Source organism: Crotalus tigris, unplaced genomic scaffold (assembly GCF_016545835.1).
Source record: "Crotalus tigris isolate CLP2741 ecotype Arizona unplaced genomic scaffold, ASM1654583v1 scf7180000024337.5909745, whole genome shotgun sequence".
Lineage (NCBI taxonomy): Eukaryota > Metazoa > Chordata > Lepidosauria > Squamata > Viperidae > Crotalus > Crotalus tigris.
Window position 1 is genome coordinate 3,098,191 of NW_024100507.1, and position 20,508 is coordinate 3,118,698.

General features: G+C 39.9%; 1 protein-coding gene across 2 annotated transcripts in view; it reads left to right on the forward strand.

Moving 5' to 3' along the window:
* Positions 1 to 17,115, forward strand: part of FAM20A (FAM20A golgi associated secretory pathway pseudokinase) — a 59,901-nt gene extending 42,786 nt beyond the window's left edge. The window contains exons 7-12 of one of the 2 annotated variants that reach the window (XM_039325457.1): positions 1,777 to 1,957; positions 2,944 to 3,053; positions 4,419 to 4,555; positions 5,615 to 5,696; positions 8,693 to 8,752; positions 15,528 to 15,667. In XM_039325457.1, the coding sequence (XP_039181391.1) occupies positions 1,777 to 1,957; positions 2,944 to 3,053; positions 4,419 to 4,555; positions 5,615 to 5,696; positions 8,693 to 8,752; positions 15,528 to 15,529 (572 nt within the window). In that variant the 3' untranslated portion in view covers positions 15,530 to 15,667. Of the gene's footprint in view, positions 1 to 1,776; positions 1,958 to 2,943; positions 3,054 to 4,418; positions 4,556 to 5,614; positions 5,697 to 8,692; positions 8,753 to 15,527 lie in introns of both variants that reach the window. The other variant, XM_039325456.1, reaches the window with a different exon arrangement.
* The last annotated feature ends 3,393 nt before the right edge of the window (positions 17,116 to 20,508 follow it).

Here is a 20,508-nt window from a genome sequence, read left to right on the forward strand (position 1 = left end):
TGGGTGCTCCATAAATAGAGGTTTTCAAGAAAAGATTGGACAACCATTTGTCTGGAGTGTTATAAGGTCTCCTGTTTGAATAAAGGGTTGGACTAGAAGACCTCCACAGTCCTTTCCAACCCTATGATTCTAAGATACATTTCATATTCTGGAAATTGTACAGAAGAAGGCCTGCTCCAATATTCTAGGACGATGAATCTGGGGCAGTGGGGGTATCTTTCAAAGTTTCCTTAAATAGTCATGCCATAAGCTATTTATGACTTGAAAGCACAATGGCAACATCTTAAATTGAGATGTTCAAATTAGATCACCTTTCCACCTCCTCAAATAAGAAACACATTTCTGTACCCCACTTCAGCATGAATAAAACCAATTATTCTATTGGAGATGGACAAGACTAAATGTTTCAACTGCTAAAGAGGTATCACTTTCAATACTCTCATGACTGAGAACTACCTTTTTTCAGCACTACTGGTGAATTGGTCCTCTTTAGCTTTTCTCTTGCCACACAACAATCTAAGAATTTAAAATAATAGATACAAACACTCGACTTCACTGTAGTAGCATGCAAATTTTGACAGCCATTCTAAAAGTTGTTGACAAGCTAGTACAGGCCAAGCCAGAGGTCACCAGTTGTTATGATTGTGAGGTGTTTTGACAGATGGCTATACCCATAAGATTCTTGCAAAATTTGCTCCAGGCTTTGTTTTCCACTTTGTATGACCAAGATTGCTCTAGGTTTAACCAGGCAAAATGGGAGCAACTTTGTCAGTATTCCCGCTTTACTTGAATAAACCTGACCAGCTTAAATTTAGTTGGGAAACCTAAATTAACCAACCAAATGAGCAAATGCAACAAAATTGAGATATTCTTCTCCAGGTGTAAGTATCCACAGATACCCTGCATGTTTATATACAACCTGTGTGCCCAGAAAAGACTCTCGTATTTAGCTATCAGGGAGAGCAAATGTTAGTCATATCATACTTTCCAGCTAAATCTCTGAACACTGTTTAGACATCATAATTGTACTAAGCAGTAATATATAGCCCTCTCATCACACAAGGTGATTAACAAAAAACAAATATTCAAAATAATTAAAAACAAAAGCATTAAACATGCAATTAAAATAGTTAAAAACCGAAATAAAAATACCTATAAACCTTAAACACAATGCAACTATTTCACAGACATTACAGCCCTATGACAAAACCAAGTTTTAAGGGCCTTATTATTACTACATTATGCAACTTTGAAGGACCATCTTTTCCCAATCATATCTACTCAACCCACCATGACAGAGAGACAGGGACTGTTATGATTCTACTCTCCTAAAGAGGTCAGTCTACTACTGGAAGGGCCTTCTCTGTGGTGGCTTCCTCTCTGTGGAACATCATCCCTGCAGAGATGAGATGGGCCCTCACTTTGACGATAGTCAAAAAGTCCTGAAGACATGGTACTGCTAACAGACCTGCAAACAGAGTGATACAGAGTCCATCAAGTCACTGGTTTGATTGTTGTTACCAGATGAGTGGAGGTTTGCTGGTTTTTGTACTGGTGTTTTATAATCTGCCTGGGGTCACCATAAATTAGGCAGCCATATAAATTTTCTTAATAAATAAATAAACTTATGGGCCTCAGGTATCATTATGCAATCACACCATTTGCATAATGACTTCATGATGAGCATGTCTTCATTCTAATGTTCTTGTGGCTTGTTGTGGACAACCTCTGTCCCTGCGTCAGTCTTGAGTCTCATACAGCTTTCTCTCTTTATAGCCAGCAATGTCTGTTTCTTTGCGAAGTGCCCTTACATGTGCAAAACAGAATACGCCGTCTGTGGGAACCCTCACCTGTTGGAAGGTTCCCTCTCGGTTTTCCTGCCTTCTCTCAACTTGGCACCACGAATCTCCATCCCTAATCCGTGGATCCGATCTTATAGCTTTGCAGGAAAAGAGGAGTAAGTGGGTAAATGGACCTCTCTTTTTGCTTACTGCTCAGACAAAGGCTATGCTTTCAAAAACGTGCTATGCTACATTTATTGAGCAGGACAGCTTCAGAAAGGCCCTTGGTCCTTCTGTTTGTACAGAAAAGAAATAAGGATGTAATCCTAGACACAGTTACTGGAGGGTAAGTCTCACTTAATTCCCTGGGCTTAGCTCGCACCTCGATTTTGCATTCCTAATGCTGGCCCATCCAGAAGCAACCAAATGCATTTGGACCAAAAGTCCTAACCACCATAGCCAAGCTAGTAATAAATGCTGTTTCTATTTTCTATTGTAAAATAACAGCTTTTAGGAAGTCCAACAAGACTATATACAAAGAGCTGTGTGAGCATGCTTGTGGGAAGAGTGAAAAAATTTAAAAAAAATTCTCTTAACTAACCCAGTCTGAATAAATATTGCTTCTGAAGCTATTATTTCCATACCTAGCCAACAGAAATTCTTTGGGTGGTTTGAGGCCTTTGAGTTGCTGCAGTGGAATAAGACAAAAAAAAAAAAACCCACCTCTCATGTGTATTATCTTAAGTTCACTGAGGAAAATCAAGATATAAATCTGAAAAATCAAAAACATTAAACGTAGGCTTACCTTGAAATATAAATACAACTGTGGAGGGCCCATTATTATCATGATTGTGTTAAGGAGCGGGAAAATGAATGAAACTTCTTTTCCCAACAGTGTTGAGAGTGCTCAAGCGTATCTACAGATACAGTATTCTTTAGATGTTTTAGAAACCTTGACAGTTTTGAAGATCCTTGCCTATTACCTGCATTCGCTTTTTGCCTTGGACTCGGGTTCACATGGCAGGCTAGACCCCAAATCTTTAATTTTATTTTACAATCCAGTGTTGCACCACTGCCTTTTCCCTCTGTTTTCAAGAAAGACAGCAGATGGAGAGAGTGCTGATGCCAGCAGCAACTCTCTTCTGTTTGATTTTTCACCCAGGTGGGAAGTAAATCCTCTCTACTGCAATACCATGAAGGAGATTTATCCTTACAACAGTGGCAGCCGGCTACTCAATATCATTGACATGGCCATATTTGACTTCTTAATAGGTAAGTAAGAAGAGGGAGGGATTGTGATCCTCATGGATCTGATGTGTTCTGTCCAAGAGTGGAAATTTTTCATGGGGCATGAAATATAGCTGGCTTAGAATATGCTGATAAATTCAAAACTTTCCAGGTTTTCTGAGCTGAAGTCTCTGATTTCAATGTGGAGAGTGGAGGGGGTTAGCTAAAATCCTTATCCTATATATCCAAGATCACTGCCACTGTGACTGCAGTCATGAAATCAAAAGATGCTTGCTCTTTGGCAAACTATGATTATGGCAAGCACATTAAAAAGCAGAGACATCACTGACATATAGTCAAAGCCATAGTTTTCCCAGTAGTAATATATATGGCTGTGAGAGTTGGACCATAAGGAAGGCTGAGCACTGAAAAATTGATTTTCAAATTTTAGTGTTGGAGAAGGCTCTCGAATCTGCAAGGAGATTCAGTCAGTCAATCCTAAAGAAAATCAAGCCTACTGTAGTTGTTCTTTGGAAGGACAGGTGCTGAAGCTCAAATACTTTGGCCACCTAACAAGAAGTCAGGACTTATTGGAAAAGGTCCTGATGTTGGGAAAGATTGAAGGCAAAAGGAGAAAGGGATGGCAGAGGATGAGGTGGTTGGATGACGCAATGAATGTGAATTTGGACAAACTCCAGGAGACAGTGGAGGGCAGAGAACTGGTGTGCTGTGGTCCATGGGGTCACAAAAAGTCAGACACGACTTAGTGACTGAACAACAACAACAAACAATATATCAACAGTCCAGAGGAAAGCAATATATTTGGGTTTTTTTTAATGTTTTCTCCAAGAGCAGAAGTTGATTCATTGCACAATTAGTTCTATTTTATCCTCACAACATTCTCATTGAAAAACAATGACTGCCCCAGATCATCCAGGAGCTTCTTGGCTTAGTCCATCATTTTAGCATTCAAACTGTGCTTGGCTTGTTTTTATTGTTTATCTGCAATGTCCAAATTACATCGGATAGAAACATAGCAAAAGCAAATATTAAAACTGTAGTCTCTTTCCTCAGATCCCAGCCCAGGAGTACTGATTCTTATACTTTCTCTGTGCTTTGAATATTATATAGTCATACAAAAGGAAAAAAGCTACACATTCATTCACTCATCCATTCCTGTTTAGATATTGGCAGTTTAAAAAATGGAAATGGCAGTTTAAAAAATGCCAGATGCATTGTGGCATGAGATTTTGTCTACTACTAGTCCATTCCAATGGATTAATTTCACAATGATGTTGATGTGCTGAATTATTTACGCTCGCTTTGTCTCCATATTAACAACTCACACACATAGGCACATGCCAGAACAAGCCTTCTAAATGTTTTGCTTTCCATCGTGTATTCTTCCAGAATTTGGCAGCAGGCAACAAACATGTTTTATAATGGATAGCAATGTCTCCAGCCAATTGTTTGGAATTTTGAGACATTACTGTGAGCTCCCTTGGAAAATGATTGCCATTCCTGGATGGTCTTCAGAAGGCAAATGGGTAATGTTGCTTGTCATCATTGCTTTTACCTCCCAAGATGCCTTCTAGCTCCACAATTTTTTTGGGGGGGGTATCTTTTTCTCCCTAGATAATTGGATACACATATACTAACAAAGCATTGAATTATTGAATATAATAGGACTTTTTTGCATTGATGCAGGACTTAGTGTATGTCTCAGGAAATACCTTATTTTTTAAATCAAAAGAATGTAAAAGCAATGACCAGGGAGTGTGGGAGACCCATGCTATATATCCCAAATTTGCACTACTTAGGAAAAGCAGTCCAGCTGGGCAAAAGAATATTGCACACTTTTACCAGACTTTCAAATGTCAAAGTTTTGGCCTCTTTGGGAAACCACATATCTTACCTCTGCTGAGTTCACTCAGAGGAAGGAATAATTAAATAGTTGAAAAGCCTGGAGTCTTAATATAGAATCCGGAGTGTAGGTGCCTTGAAGATTAATAACCTTTCCTGTTAATGGTGGTTTCTAGCTGGGTTGCAGCATAGCAGTAAAGCCTAATTGACCACAACATGCAACATTAACAGAACTACAGAACAAATGAGGCTGCAGTCTTGTGTATACACACTGACCTGGCTGTAAATCTAAAGTAACTCAAAAGGGTTTCCTCTGAACAGACAATCATGAAATTATACTGACAGTCATGCTAATTTCTGGGAGAAAATGGTGACATTTCATGCATTAATACATGTGTATAACCAGGAACTCAAATTGAGTCCATTTCTAAACCCCATCCAAAGAATTCCAGATGTTCACTTGAGCACAGCTGCAAGCTGAATTAAGAAGGAAAGCATAATAAAGTAAATCAATCCATGTTAAGGAAACCAGTTCTGCATCTGCATCCTGAATTGTCAGCCTACATGACCCCAAAGCTCTCTGTAAGCTCTTTTAAGTTGCTGGTCCTCTCACATTAAAAGGGTTTGATATCTCTCATCAGCAGTTCTTAATCTATGGATCCAGGCTGATTTCTGTATTTAAATATTGGAAGTGGGTCTGCATGCGTTTGTTTTCCATGCTCTTCCTTTTTGTCTTCTGAAAGGTAACATGGACCGCCATCATTACGAGATGTTTACAAAGTTTGGAGATGAGGGTTTTTTGCTTCACTTGGATAATGCCAGAGGGTAAGGCAACTACTATCCATTATCAGCATTCTCCCCACCTAAGCACTGGCCTTGACAATTTCCAGATAGAACTGGAGTTCAGTTACAGACTGCAAAAATATAATCAGACATAACTTATTGGTTTAGAGTCAGACAATACTGCATGATAAAATCCCAAGTTAAACTAAAACAGGGCTCCTATCTGCTTAGGAGTTGATAGCCCTGTTTCCTTCCCATTTTTTTCCTCCACACTTTCTTTGAAGGGAGGAGACCTAGAAACTGCCTTAAACTGACCTACTTCATGACAAGCTGTAATTGGCCAGGTCCATCTGCAGCAGAAATAAATTAGCTATATTCAGGCTGCTTACAGTGCAATTGATGTTCCTTTGCACTATGCCAGAATGTTTGATCCTCTTGTCCTGGAATGTTGATAATGACCAGTCTTGCATCTCCAGGGAATTTGGCAGAAGCTTCTCCGGATGTCCCTGAAGAGGCCAGGAATTGATTTGTAGCCAGCTGCATATCAAACCTGTAGATTGCCTTTTGGCCTTCCTGAAACTGACACCTTCTACATGTGTGGAAGGGCAACTCCATCAAACTTGTTTACTGGCTAGTATTTACTTCAGTTATTGGGTTTGGAAGGGTGAATTTACAACTCTGAATTTGACAAAAATATGGTTGGGTCTGTATGATCAGTAAATTAATCCTTGAGGGGGAGGGTGGGTCTGCTTGCCTTGAAGGAGGTCCTGGTGTCCCTGTTCTTCAAGAAGGCATTGCTGACATGGACAATTTTCATAGTCTCCCAAGCTCCCTGATTTAGAGGATATTGTTGAGAAGATGGTCAGGTTGTACCTTTAGAGGGTTGAAGGAGGAAATGAATTAGCTGGACTTCTTCAACTGAATTTCAGGACAGGACTCAATACAGACATTGCATTAATTGTCTTTGATGATGATCTCTGGCAGAACCAGGATAGTCGTGCTGCTGGTCCTTGTTTTCCTCAATCTCTCAATGACTTTCAATATCATGAAGTATCCTTCTGGAATGACAACAGGGCTAAGAGTGAAAGGTTCAGTATTGTGTTAGTTCTTCTTTCTCCATGGCCAGTTTCAGTCAGCTTTGATGGGGGAAAAAGCCAAGCTTAAATTTCCTGAACTGTAGGGCTCAAAGTTGTTGACTCTCATGTTTAATGTCTACATGACGCCACAGGATGAAGTCACTCATTGACACAGAGGCAGATATCATCGGTTTGGTGATATTTAGTAAATACTCACCCTAGCCATGTGATGCTGTCAAGATCATATCTCATTGCCTGATGACTATTAGAGTCCAAATGGGAAGCCTCAGGCTCCATCCATTCAGAGACTTTGTGGGTACAGAAACCTCCTGATACCAAGATGCAAAGTGCCTAGACTATATCTCCTGTTCATCCTGGGTTTGGGATGTACAACTATCATTTCAGTAGTACTGATACCTGAACCTATGCAAAGAGATGGCCCCTCTCAACAGTGTCATGTAGATGCTGAACAGTATAGATGCTGAACAATGCTGAATTATGGCTCCTGCTGGAGGACCTGTGGACTTCAGATATTGCTGAACCACAATTACTAACAACCCTAGCTAGTGTGCCAAATATGAGAAAAGGCAAGTTATATTCCATCTTTTCATGGATCTCATACATGTGCCCTAGTCTTTCTAAGCAGGATAGGACTAAATGAGACACATGCTGACTTGATATTGCCTGAGCTTTTCAGCTATTAATGGAAATCAATGCACCTGACAAGAGCATTCCAATAATCTGCAATCTGTATTGGCTTTAAGCTGCTTAGGTCTTTCTGGGGAACCTGAGAAACTATTAATTTTAACCCAGAGCACTAAAGATATTTATTAAGAAATGCTGAGCATATATAGTGAAGTACTATTCACAAGATCTTAGAAAGAAGCCAAGGCAGCTCTGTGTGTGTGTGTGTGTGTGTGTGTGTGTGTGTGAGAGAGAGAGAGAGAGAGAGAGAGAGAGAGAGGGAGAGAGGGAGAGAGAACACTATCAGAAGAATAAAATTAAGGAATGGTAGTCAATCAGTGCTGAAATAGGGACTTGATCCAATTCAAAGGATGTAGTTTGCAACTGATTTTAAACCAATTCATACGGATACAGGTGCGTATTTCCAATCAGTTACATAATTTCTTAGTAACTGATTTCTTAGCAGGATTTCAGAGCAGAAATATCACATATGAATATCAGTGCAGCGTAGGAAATTCTCTCTCTTAGAGCAGGACAGGCAATGGCTAGTTCTGTAGTTGTTGCAAGATTGCCACTCTCAACATCCGCAGTCCTTGGGGTTGGGATTGATGGAAGTCTGGGTTCACCAGCAAGTCACCTCTCTTGTCGTAGGACATTTGGGCTTATGAAACTAGAGGCTGCATGACTAGCGGCACGAGGCTGTGCAGCAAACCAGCAAACCGAATCACCCCTCCCCAGGATAGATTGTCAAGTGACTTCAGATGGGGTTAGCAATATTGGAGCTCGCTGAAGCTATGATTTCAAAAATGTGGCACCTCTGTCCTTGGCCTTGGATACAATAAGGCCAGAATTATAGTAGAGGCTGACTGGGAAGTCAAGAGGCAAGAGATAAGGCTTGCTTCCTACAGTAAACACACCCTTCGGTTATGCTTCATACTGTTTTCTTGGCAGTGTTAAAGAAGTGGTTTCTCACATCCTTTTCCAGAATATTTTCTTTCGTTCCAACTTGGGCCAACAACCCTGCAATTCCTAAATGGTCCCAGACCAAACTATGAATCAGACTGTCTCTGCTTAGCTTCCAACGTTGGCTAGATGCTGCCATCTGTTGATTCTGTCAAGCTTCTTTCAACTCTCTAGGCCTGGATTTTAGATAAAATTCCAGTCAGTATCAAGTCAGGCCTTTGTCTCCTATTGATCATTCTGAGAGACATTCTTTTCCAGCATCCTGGATTGTTTGCTATGCCCTTAACACTGGCATTTACTTCTTTGTTCTTGCAGATTTGGGAAACATTCCCACGATGAGATCTCCATCTTGGCTCCACTTAAACAGTGTTGCATGTAAGTACTTGCCTTTCCACATCAGTCTAGTTAAATAGAAAGGCTACATGTTGTGGCCTGGGGAGCTAGCAAGCAAGTAGTCACATGTTTTGCCTAACGATGCTAAATAAAGCAGGCCAAGTTCAAGAAGTCCACATGAAGCAATTACCAAAAGATTTTCCCAACTCCTCTTTATCTCCCAGATTCACCATCTGGAAAGTGAAGAGCCCTGAAGAACCAGGAAAAAAAAGGTCTCACACCTTGGGCAATGCTACATTTGTTCAACTGTCTCTCTGTGTGTGTTTGTGTGTGTGTTGGGTTGATTTCTAAACATCTAGCACCTTTAATGAAATTATTTTGCAGTTGTTTTAGCTGCCCGGACTCATTTGCTATGAGATGGATGGCAAATTAAATAATTATTTTTTAAAATTTATTTTTAATTTTTTTAAACTCAGACCACAATGAATTCCAAGCTGCATGCAATCACCAAGATTTCATTGCCTTACTGGATATACACCCCTTCCTTTTCAAACCTGCTATTCATCAAAGCACAAGGAAATTGAGGCATTCATTTTGATCCCTGTCAAGAGCATTAAGACTTTATCGGCTTCTAAAAGGAATCAAAACTTCATCCATTTCTTTTGTGTCCCCCTGCAGTCATTTTGGGGTGTAGGATTTACTCATAAATTGTAGTGCCTGTTTCCTCTCCAGGTTATTCTTTTATTAATTCGTATAAATCAACAGCTAGTCCTTCAAGAAATTGGACAAAGAGTTATTCATCCTCTGGATTTCTTCCTCCAGCATAACTAACCAATTTCCACTATGTCCCCTCTAAATTTCTATAGAAGCCAATGCCAAAAGCATCATCCGAAACCATAGAGATATATAGAGCCTCCAGGTCTGGTTTCAAGAGCGGTTCATTACTCACACCTTGCAAATCCATCTGGTTTATAATTATAGGGCTGCCACTAAATCTTTTAAATGCCCTTCAAGTCTGTACGCTCTAAATGGGCTTTTGTCCCCCCCAACCCTGAAATGATCACCTTTTCTTTGCCAAAAATGTTTCCTAACTTTTCCTAAAAGGATGATAGGGTGATTACATTAAATCATTCAGAAACATTAAAACTGCTAATGGTTATTGTCGTTATAGCCAATATTTTCCCCTTAAAAACTGTGGTGGAAGTATTGTGGGATTCTCTTGCTATGTGACAAGTAATAGATAGGAGAGTCCCTTTCTTGCATAGCCAGCGTCTATAATAATAATAATAATAATAATAATAATAATAATAATAATAATCCCCCAGTGAGACACTACCTTGACGTGGTTGTGGGGCTTGTGTACTCTGAGGAAGATGAGAGCTATGCCAGAGGTTCAACCATACTGGACAGGTCTCATCAGAGGAGTCAGACAAAGAGTGTCTCTCCCATAAAAAATATGGTGAGACGCAAATTACAGAATGCCATACCGGCTCGGGACGGCCCGGGTTAACAAAACAAGGTCCCACTAATATTGGAGTTCTGGATATCTGGTTGAAAAATGGGTTACAGGACTCAGGACTGTTTGCTGAGCAACCAGGGCCAGCGCTGCAGACTACTGGAAGAAAAGGTGTCTACCCGTCACAGATACACAGTGATTGAAAACAAAGAAATAATGATCTGTTACTACAGATCAAGTCCAACAAGAAGAGGATATTCTAAAACGAATGCACCAGTTCTGGAAAGAACAACATCCAGAATCAGAAATAACAGAACAGAGACTAGCAGATCAACGCCGATTTATAACACGAAATAAAATATTCACAGAAACAGAATTGGGCAAACTGCAAAGGTTTACCCAGGGCAAAGAAATCAAAGCCTTACCAGAAGTAATTCAGAATGTAGAGGCAAACCAGGGAGAGTTGGCAGTGAAGGAATCCAGTAGAGATATACAACTGTTCTCATTTGGAAACCAGGCACCTCTTCCTCAGGAAGAACAAAACCCTCTAACTAAAGAAATAAAAGAATTGAAACAAAGAATAATTGAGCATCTAGAACAGCACAAAAACAACAGAATAAGGCTGCCTGCATTGAAGCTTGTTCCAAAGAAACAGCTAGCCAAGCATTAAAAGATGCAAATACTGCAATATCAAGATAAGCACCAATTCACTGCAAGAAACAATCACTAAATGTACAGCACAGCTGCAGTTATAACAGAATACCTGGGATGCAAAATCAACAAAGAAGAAAAACAAACAAACAGTGCACCAGAAAAATGGAAGGTTAGACTAGAAAATAAGATCAGCAAGTTAAGATCACATGCAAGCAAGCTAGAACAGATGAAAGAAAAGAAGCTGAAGAACAAGAAGACCAAAGAATACCTAATCAAGAAATAGCACTTAGAAACAAGGAAGATCAAGGAAGCACTGGAAATAATAAAGCAACAAATAACAGCTATAGCCAGGAAAATCAGTAGATAGGAAGCTCGAATTGCAAACTATAGGCAGAACCTCCAATTTCAATCCAATCAGAAACGTTTCTACCTAATCCATCAATGGAGAAACTGCAATGAATCAGTCAGTACCTGAGAAGGAAGAAACAGTGCAGTTCTGGAAGCAGATATGGGATAACCCAAAGCAATACAACAAGGATGCGGCTTGGTTAAAAGAGGTGGATGCAAATAAAACAGAAGTTGAAATGAAAGAACTAGTAATAACAACAAAAATGGTAGAAAAAAGAGCAAGAAAATCAAAAATTGGTCAGCACCAGGTGAAGATGAACTGCATGGGTTTTGGTTGAAACATCTAACTGTTATACACCCACTCATTGCCAAGCAGTTCAACAATATACTACAAGGAGGAGAAATTGAAAAGTGGCTAACAACTGGGAAAACCTACCTAATAATGAAAAATCCAGCAAAAGGGGCAACACCAGGCAACTACAGGCCAATTACCTGCTTACCAACAACTTTCAATTACTAACTGGTGTGGTAGCTGATGCAGTACAACAGCATCTAGTTGAAAACAATCTCTTTCCACCTGAGCAGAAAGGAAAACCGCCCCAATAGCAGAGGAACAAAAGATCAACTCCTAATAGACAAAATGATCTTGGAAAACTGCAAGAGAAGGAAGACCAACCTGAATGTGGCATGGATTGACTACAAAAAGGCATTTGACTCTCTGCCACATGATTGGATAATCAAGTGCCTAGAAATAACAGGAGTCAGTAGAAACATCAGAAAATTTGTGCAAAGATCGATGGCACAATGGAAGACACAGTTGCAGATCAATGGTGAGAAGCTGGGAGAGGTTAATATCAAGAGAGGAATATTTCAAGGAGATTCATTATCACCATTACTATTTGTTATTGCACTGTTTCCTCTGTCAACAATACTGAATAACTCAGGACATGGCTATCAAACATCAAAAACATCTACCAGACTATCCCATCTCCTTTACATGGATGATCTGAAGCTGTATGGAAAAACATCATCTGAAATAGAATCGCTGCTCAACACTGTCCGTATATATAGCCAAGATATTGTAATGGAGTTTGGCTTGGACAAATGTGCCACACTTACTATCAAACAAGGAAAAATAGTGAAAACTGAAGGAATCAAGATGCCCCACGAAAATAACATTAAGAGTCTGGATGAGGAAGAGTACTACAAATACTTGGGTATCCTTCAAGCTGACAACATCAAGCACACTGAAGTCAAGAAAAAGATTAGAGGTGAATACATCAAGAGAGTGAAGAAGATCTTAAAATCCAAACTCAATGGAGGAAATACCATAAAGGCAATCAACACCTGGGCAATCCCAGTCATTAGGTACACAGCTGGAATAGTGGACTGGACTCAAGCAGAAATAAAAGCAATGGATAGGCAGACCAGAAAAATAATGACAATGAATCATGCCCTTCATCACGCAGTGACATTGATAGACTTTATCTACCAAGGCAAATAGGTGAGCATGGAATGCTACAAGTACATCAGATGGTTGAAGAAGAAAAAATGGCTTTGGAAGAATATCTGAAGAACAATGATGAAGATGCACTGAAATTAGTATATCAGGAAGGCTTACTGACTACTGGAGAGACCAAACTGGCCTACAAGAAAGACCAAAATGAAGAACAGAATAGAGGCATGGGAAGACAAAGCACTCCATGGCCAATACATGAAAAAAATAGCTGGGAAAGCAGATAATAATAAAACCTGGCAATGGCTAAGAGCAGGAAAATTGAAGAAAGAGACCGAGGGACTAATTCTGGCTGCACAAAACCAAGCCTTAAGGACAAATGCATATAAAGTCAAAATTGAGAAGACAGCAACAGACAGTAAGTGCCGCCTATGCAAAGAAGATGAAGAAACAGTGGACCACCTGGTAAACTGTTGCAAGAAGATTGCACAGACTGACTATAAGCAGCGGCATGATAAAGTAGCAACAATGGTGCATTGGAAGATCTGCCAAAAATATCATTTGCCTGTAAGCAAAAACTGGTGGGATCATAAAATAGAGAAAGTCATAGAAAATGATAAAATTAAACTTCTCTGGGACTTCAGAATTAAAACAGACAAGCACCTGCAACATAACACCCCAGACTTAACAATTGTCGATAAGAAAGACAAAAAAGTCTGGATAGTGGACGTGGCAGTGCCTGGAGACAGCAGAATAGACGAGAAAGAAATGGAGAAGATAACAAAATACAAAGACCTACAAACAGAAATAGAAGGACTGTGGCAAAAGCAAGCAAGGGTAGTACCAATAGTAATAGGCTCCTTGGGTGCAATCCCAAAACAACTGGAGCACCACTTGAACACCATTGGCATTGACAAATTCGCTATTAGTCAATTGCAAAAGGCGGCCTTATTAGGAACTGCTTCCATCCTGCGACGATATCTGTAATACCGTCAAACATCCACATCTGCCTATCCCAGATCCTGGGTAAGGACTCGATAGGTAGACAAAATGCCAAATCCAGTCTGAACATCTGGCTGACTGTGCGATGAGCCATAATAATAATAATAATAATGTTGGAAGGGACCTTGGAGGTCATCAAGTCCAACCCCCTGCTCAGACAGATAACCTTATACCATTTCAGACAAATAGCTGTCCAGTCTCTTCTTAAAAACTTCCAGTTTTGGAGCATTCACTGCTTCTGGAGGCAGGTTGTTCCACTGGTTAATTGTTCTAACTGTCAGGAAGTTTCTCCTTAGTTCTAGGTTGCTTCTCTCCTTGATTAATTTCCATCCGTTGCTTCTTGTCCTGCCTTCAGATACTTTGGAAAATAGCTTGACTCCCTCTTCTTTGTGGCAGCCCCTGAGATATTGGAACACTGCTATCATGTCCCCCCTCATCCTTCTCATTTTGCTTCAATTTACTCAAACATCTATTCTGGATATATTGTGTTAATTTTACTATGGCTACATATTCCTCAAGTTTGAGCTCCCAAAATGATATTGTTGACCTTAAATCTAACAGCATATATCTCAGTAGATTCTTTTATTTATTTGTTTGCTTGTTTGTTCTTGAAAGACTTCTAGAGTAGGAGTTCTTTTGGTGTGTGTGTGTGTGTTTTAACCATGAGGATTCAGATCAAGCTTTCTTTTAAAGAATTTTGTAAATAATGTGTATTTCCTTCCAATGCTTTTAATTTTTTAACATGACCACCAGATATGATAAGGTATTCTGTGCCACATTTCCAACATTTATTATTCATCTCTTCTTGCAGTTATGGATTGGTCACATGTAATGGGAGGGAATGCACTGATTTTTACTAATTATTTTTTAGTATTCATACTTATCTTTTATGATTCTTTTACTTTTTTAGAAGATCATGTGCAATTATTTCAGGTAATCACAAATGGTGATACTAATATAATATAAATAACATAAATCAATGGATGTTTACAGTTTTGTAGTGGTTTTAAAATTGTAAATGCTGTTTACTTACTAATATTTTTCCTTTCGTCAACTGTGTCCTTTCTCATTTTCTTTTTCCCATTGTGTCATTTATTTTATTTTTCAAATATGTTAAAATGGGAAAATATGAAAAAGGCTGATAGGGAATGGGCCGAGCAGCATCAAACAGAGAACAAACCTTTTATTATACCAGAATAAAAACCAAGAAAAGTAACCAATAACTCCTTACACCCATAATCTAGACCATGGGTGTCAAACTCGATCGCGTCATGTGACCTATCATGTCTTTGTGACGTGATGCATTCCGGCCCGTGGGCTGCAAATTTGAGACCCCTGATCTAGACAGAGGACTTCTTTAGATTTGGCCTTTCCAGAAAAAAGCCTCAAGGCTTCTGTAAGTAGCAAATTAGGAGCCTGCAATAGTTTTTCATTATATATCAAGTGTTCAGCTATAAATTGGACACACCGAGGTTTCAAATATGAATAAGAATGCTTAGATCAGTGGTTCTCAACCTTTTTAATGCCGCGACCCCCAACCAATCGTAAGTTGAGGACTAAACCGGTCGTTAGTCGAGGACTACCCAACCAGTCGTAAGTCAAGGACTTTCCCCGCCTGGGTGGTGCCGCCCCCTGCGCCGGCCGAGGCGTAGCTGGCAAGCGGCAGAGACGGAGCAGGCTGACCACCGGCTGGGCCACCAGCTGGCCCAGCCCAAGGGATGTAAGGCACCCGCCGGAAAAGGGGGAAAAAATGGCGGACAGCCTTGCTTGGCGACCCCCGTGAAATGGTCGATCGACCCCAAATGGGGTCGCAACCCATAGGTTGAGAACCGCTGGCTTAGATCTTGAGGGTCTTTTTTTCATAAACAGATTTACTCAAATCTATCTTTCCTTTCCTTTAGAATAAAGAAGACCACCTTGTTACGGCTGCAGCTTTTAGCCAAGTCAGACTACAAACTCAGTGATATCATGAGGGAGTCCCTCCTTCAAGACCGTCTTGCCCCCGTGTTGACCGAAGCCCACCTTTTGGCATTGGACAGGAGGTTACAGATTATCCTGAAAACTGTGGAGAAATGCATAGAGGCCTTTGGAGAAGACATTGTTGTAACTGATACAAAGCCTTTGGAACCCATGGCTTTTGACAGAATGACACAGCCAAGCTAGAATCAAGGGAAAAAACTAGAAACTGAACTTGAAATGATTGATTGTGCTTCCTTAATCTGGACATTTAAGACTTGGGAGGAAGGCAGTCTCAGCAGTATCAGGAAACCACTGGGTGGTTGAAACCTGCAGCTTTGGCCTCAGATTTATAGATGGGAATCACATACACATCACCTACAATCTTCCTGCCTCTTCTCCAAGAGATTGAAGATACACAGTCTTCTGTAACTACAAACTATGTCCTTCTCAGAATTTGGCTGGGCTCATCATGGCTGGATTTGATTGGTGGATTGAATAAAGAAGGGGAAAGACACTAAAAAACATTTCTGGAATGCATCCACACTGAGATTTAGGCCAATATTAATAAGTGGACATGTACCTCCTCAGGGATGTTTAGTTTATGGAGATCTGTAGGAGAAAGTCTAGCAGCCCTTGGCAAAAGCAAGCCATGAAAATGTGCTGATGTGGCAGACATTCTGGCTCTAATCTAGTTTAGGCAACCCCAGAAAGAAAGAAAAAAGCAGGCATAGAAATGCTACTTTAAGGCATAAAATTCCACATATGTCGAGGTTGCCAAGGAAGGGAAAATGGCTCTTTCTTTTGGGTAAGGATCCATCAATTTGGGATTGTGTTGTGGGTGCCTTCATATGGTGTCAAATGTCCTTGATAGTTTCACATTATTGCAATTGGCACTGAATTCTTTCCAGTCATTTGCTTTGGAATAATGAAGAATCTTGATTGAAGTCTCATCACCAGTTAGCCACTGTAGTAGTGCTTCTTTTTCATGTAGCATCATCATAGTGGAAGCAGAACTAACACACAAACACACATGTGGGAGCCTTCACTGCAGTCTGATGTAAAGAGTAGCAAACAGAATGTGGGCTGCAGCACTGAGTAGAAGAAGGAAATATACCAAGGTAATCTACACCAACTCTAAAAGCATTAGGAAACACATATTGTGTTGAAAACAGATTTTGCACCTCAGTGCTCCTTTTCAGGGTGCTAGCCAATTGCACACACTTCTAGGAATCTCCCATCCACTTTCTGACCCTCCCCCCTTTTTGCCAATAATTACTCTTCAACACTCTATAAGCAGGGTATCAACTGACTATGGGTACTGATTTTTTTTTTTTATTCCCCAGTTCTTTAACTATCTGGCACCGGCAAGGGAAATATTAAGGCTAGTAGGTCTATGGCAGGTCTTCTGGTCTACATCGTGTCATCAAAGTTGTGTATGATGCTGGTGAACTCAAGGTGTTTGAGGAAATGAGATATCAACTATTTCTTTCCCTGGTAAATTTATGCAAAATCATTAAAATATAGATTTTTTTTAAAGTCTGGTTGTTAGAACCATCCACCCCACCCCAATCCTTTGAAGTAAACTTGAGTTTACCCAGTGGTCCTTCAAAACAAGTAGATTTCTTTAGTACACCAAGGAATATTGACAATTCCACGAGTCGCTCCTAGTCCCTCCAATAATTCCAAACATTTGTTGGTTTTACATTTGAAAATTATCTCTTGAGGATTTCTTGCATTTGATCATGGACATTAACAGGACACATACAGCCTATACACATTGTCGCCAATCTTTGTTTGTGTTTGTGTGTGTTTCTGTGTGTCTCTGTGTGTAGCCTGCCCCCCCCCCACAAGGATTACTATTAAGCTTTTGGCAAAGTCATTCAGCATAGGAGGTATGAAGATGGACTACAAAGAGCAACAAAAGTTGAAAATCTAGTATCAATTCCTACCCGATACTGGAGTTCCACATGATCTTCCAAACCTGATCAAGCAACTTTCTGAAATTCCAACAGCTTCACTATTACTATTACCCATGGAGGCTGAGAATTCTGGTCTGGGTATTTGGAGAATATAAGCTAGAAAAAAAACTTCAATTTGAGGTATAAAACTGGTGTGTTCCAGTTTTAACAATGAAAGCACCATATTCTTTATGATCCCTATTCGACTCCTGGGTATATTCATATTGCAAAATAAATAAATAGCGATCACCAGGAGAATCAATAAGAAAAACATTTAATAAAACCTAGCTTTCATCAGAAACTTCCAACATCATCAGGGGGCGGGGGGAATTGGTCGGAGTTTAAATGGAGAATGTGGTGAGATCAGGAGAGGACCGAAAGGCCCGCACCCCAGGACCCCTGGTGAGGAGAATTATGCACAAGGGGGCGAGGGGATGGAAACAGCTACTACCCAAAAAGGGTGGGAGAGAACCCCCCCTCAGCCCCAGAATTAGCGATGGAGGAGTGAATAAGAGTGTATGGAATAGGAACAGGAAAGGGCTGGGCGCTGGCGTTAAGGGTATGTTCAGAGTGCAATTTGATCAGCTGGGACCGATGACGCAGTCCAGAAGCCGGATGCAGGCGTCTGGTGACCCTATATAAGTTTCTTCCCAATGACTGCTCTTAACCCTGACGATGTCGGAAGTTTCCGAGGAAAGCTAGGTTTTATTAAATATTTTTCTTATTGATTCTCCTGGTGATCGCTATTTATTTATTTTGCAATATATATATATATATATGGATGGATGTGTATATATATGTATGTATGTATGTATGTATGTATGTATGTATGTATGTATGTGTATATATATATATACATGTAGGTCTTTGGTTATTCGGGTTTTCTCCCGCGTAAAATTGAAAGTGTCTTGGCGACGTTTCGACAAAGTCCCATTCGTCATCTTCAGGCTGGTGTTTTTGGCTTCGTGCTCCTAGAAGCATGAAGCCGAAAACACCAGCCTGAAGATGACAAATGGGACTTTGTCGAAATGTCGGCAAGACACTTTCATTGCTCCTAGAAGCACGAAGCCGAAAACACCAGCCTGAAGATGACGAATGGGACTTCATCGAAACGTCGCCAAAACACTTTCAATTTTATGCGGGAGAAAACCCAAATAATCAAAGACCTAATACAAACACCTGCGAAAACCTCAGTAAACAAATATATAGATGTTTATACTTTATTGTACAAGTCCATGCGTAGCATAGCAACCCCTGCAAACCTCCAATTGCTCTTTGAAATGATACTCAATCATTATGTCAACAACTTTGGGAAAATTACATGGAGACACTCCATAAACTTTCCTGGAGGAATATACTCAATATTTGAGTATCGTGTACATTGATAACCAAAGTTTAGTAATAGTAATAGTAGTAAAGTTGGAAGGGACCTTGGAGGTCATCTAGTCCAACCCCCTGCTCAGGCAGGAAACCCTACACCATTTCGGACAAATGGCTGTCCAGTCTCTTCTTAAAAACTTCCAGTGTTGGAGCATTTACTGCTTCTGGAGGCAGGCTGTTCCACTGATTAATTGTTCTCACTGTCAGGAAGTTTCTCCTTAGTTCTAGGTTGCTTCTCTCCTTGATTAGTTTCCACCCATTGCTTCTTGTCCTGCCTTCAGGTGCTTTGGAAAATAGCTTGATTCCCTCTTCTTTATGGCAGCCCCTGAGATATTGGAATACTGCTATCATGTCCCCCCTTGTCCTTCTCTTCGTTAAACTAGACATACCCAAGTTTACAAATTTTTATTTTCACTTCAGCTCGATTACCATCTTTGAACAATGGTTCATCAAAGAGATTAAATTGGTTATATTATTTTTCTCAATGTACAGTATTTCAGCTCCCTCTACTGATAGTTTCGGGCTATGAAGATTTAAAACATTCTTTAAAGAAATTGTCTGGTTCCAAGGCCCATAGAATTAAAGGAATGCATCAGCATGGTCAATTTGGACCTGAGGCAGTAAAAACTGATCAGTTTCCATAAAGTACAGTCAATATCTCCGGTGGTCTATTTTTTTGGCATTTTTCCATGTTTTTAATGCTAACATCAATATGAATTTAAAGAGTGGGTTTAAATACTTCATCACTCATAAGTATATAAAAGGAAAAGCCCAAGATGAATTTATTGGCCATAATCAAGCACTTGAAGTCTATCTACTTGATTATCAAAAGGAATAATAATCCCTACAATACTGAACACTCCCAAATAGTGTTTCTTATCAAGTAATCTTACAAACTATTTACATTTACGAAAGTTATGTTTTCTTGTGCTGTTTGATGCTAAAATATCAGAAGATTCATTTATTGGACAGTCAGCCCCCAGTTCAACTTTAAATTTTAAAGCAGAGCCCATATTTATTAATTTCTCATTAATTAATCCGTAAAACATACTATTCAAACATTTGCTGGATTTTTTTGATCTCTGTTTTGTTGACTACAATGCAATAGATCAGTTTGCACATTACACACTAAAGGTACATCCACATTAAGCCCAAAACATGTAATTTTATGTTTTAGTGCACTGTGTAAATCATGGCTCCATTTTCCATACAAGGTGTTTTTTTTTATGAATCCCACCGAATTTATATTCTGTAATCAAAGAAAACTAGCCCTAACCATAATTTAACCCAAGTAACTATTTTCCAAGGTGAAGCTCCTTTACAGCGGCCCTAGTAAAATAGAGCGCAGAAGGAATGGCTGGAGAGAGACAGGAGGAGAGCTACTATCAAGTCAATGGTCAGACAGGAGAAGCCTGATCTACTTTGAAGAGCTGACGAGTTCATGTTTAACAATATATAAGGAACTATGCTACATTAACTAAGGTAAAAAGTGAGCTGGTATCAGAAAAAAAGTAAGACCATCCCCAGCTAGCTTGTTCCAATCCAAGAATTAGCAGGGGAAGGGCCCAGTAAAATGAAACACTGA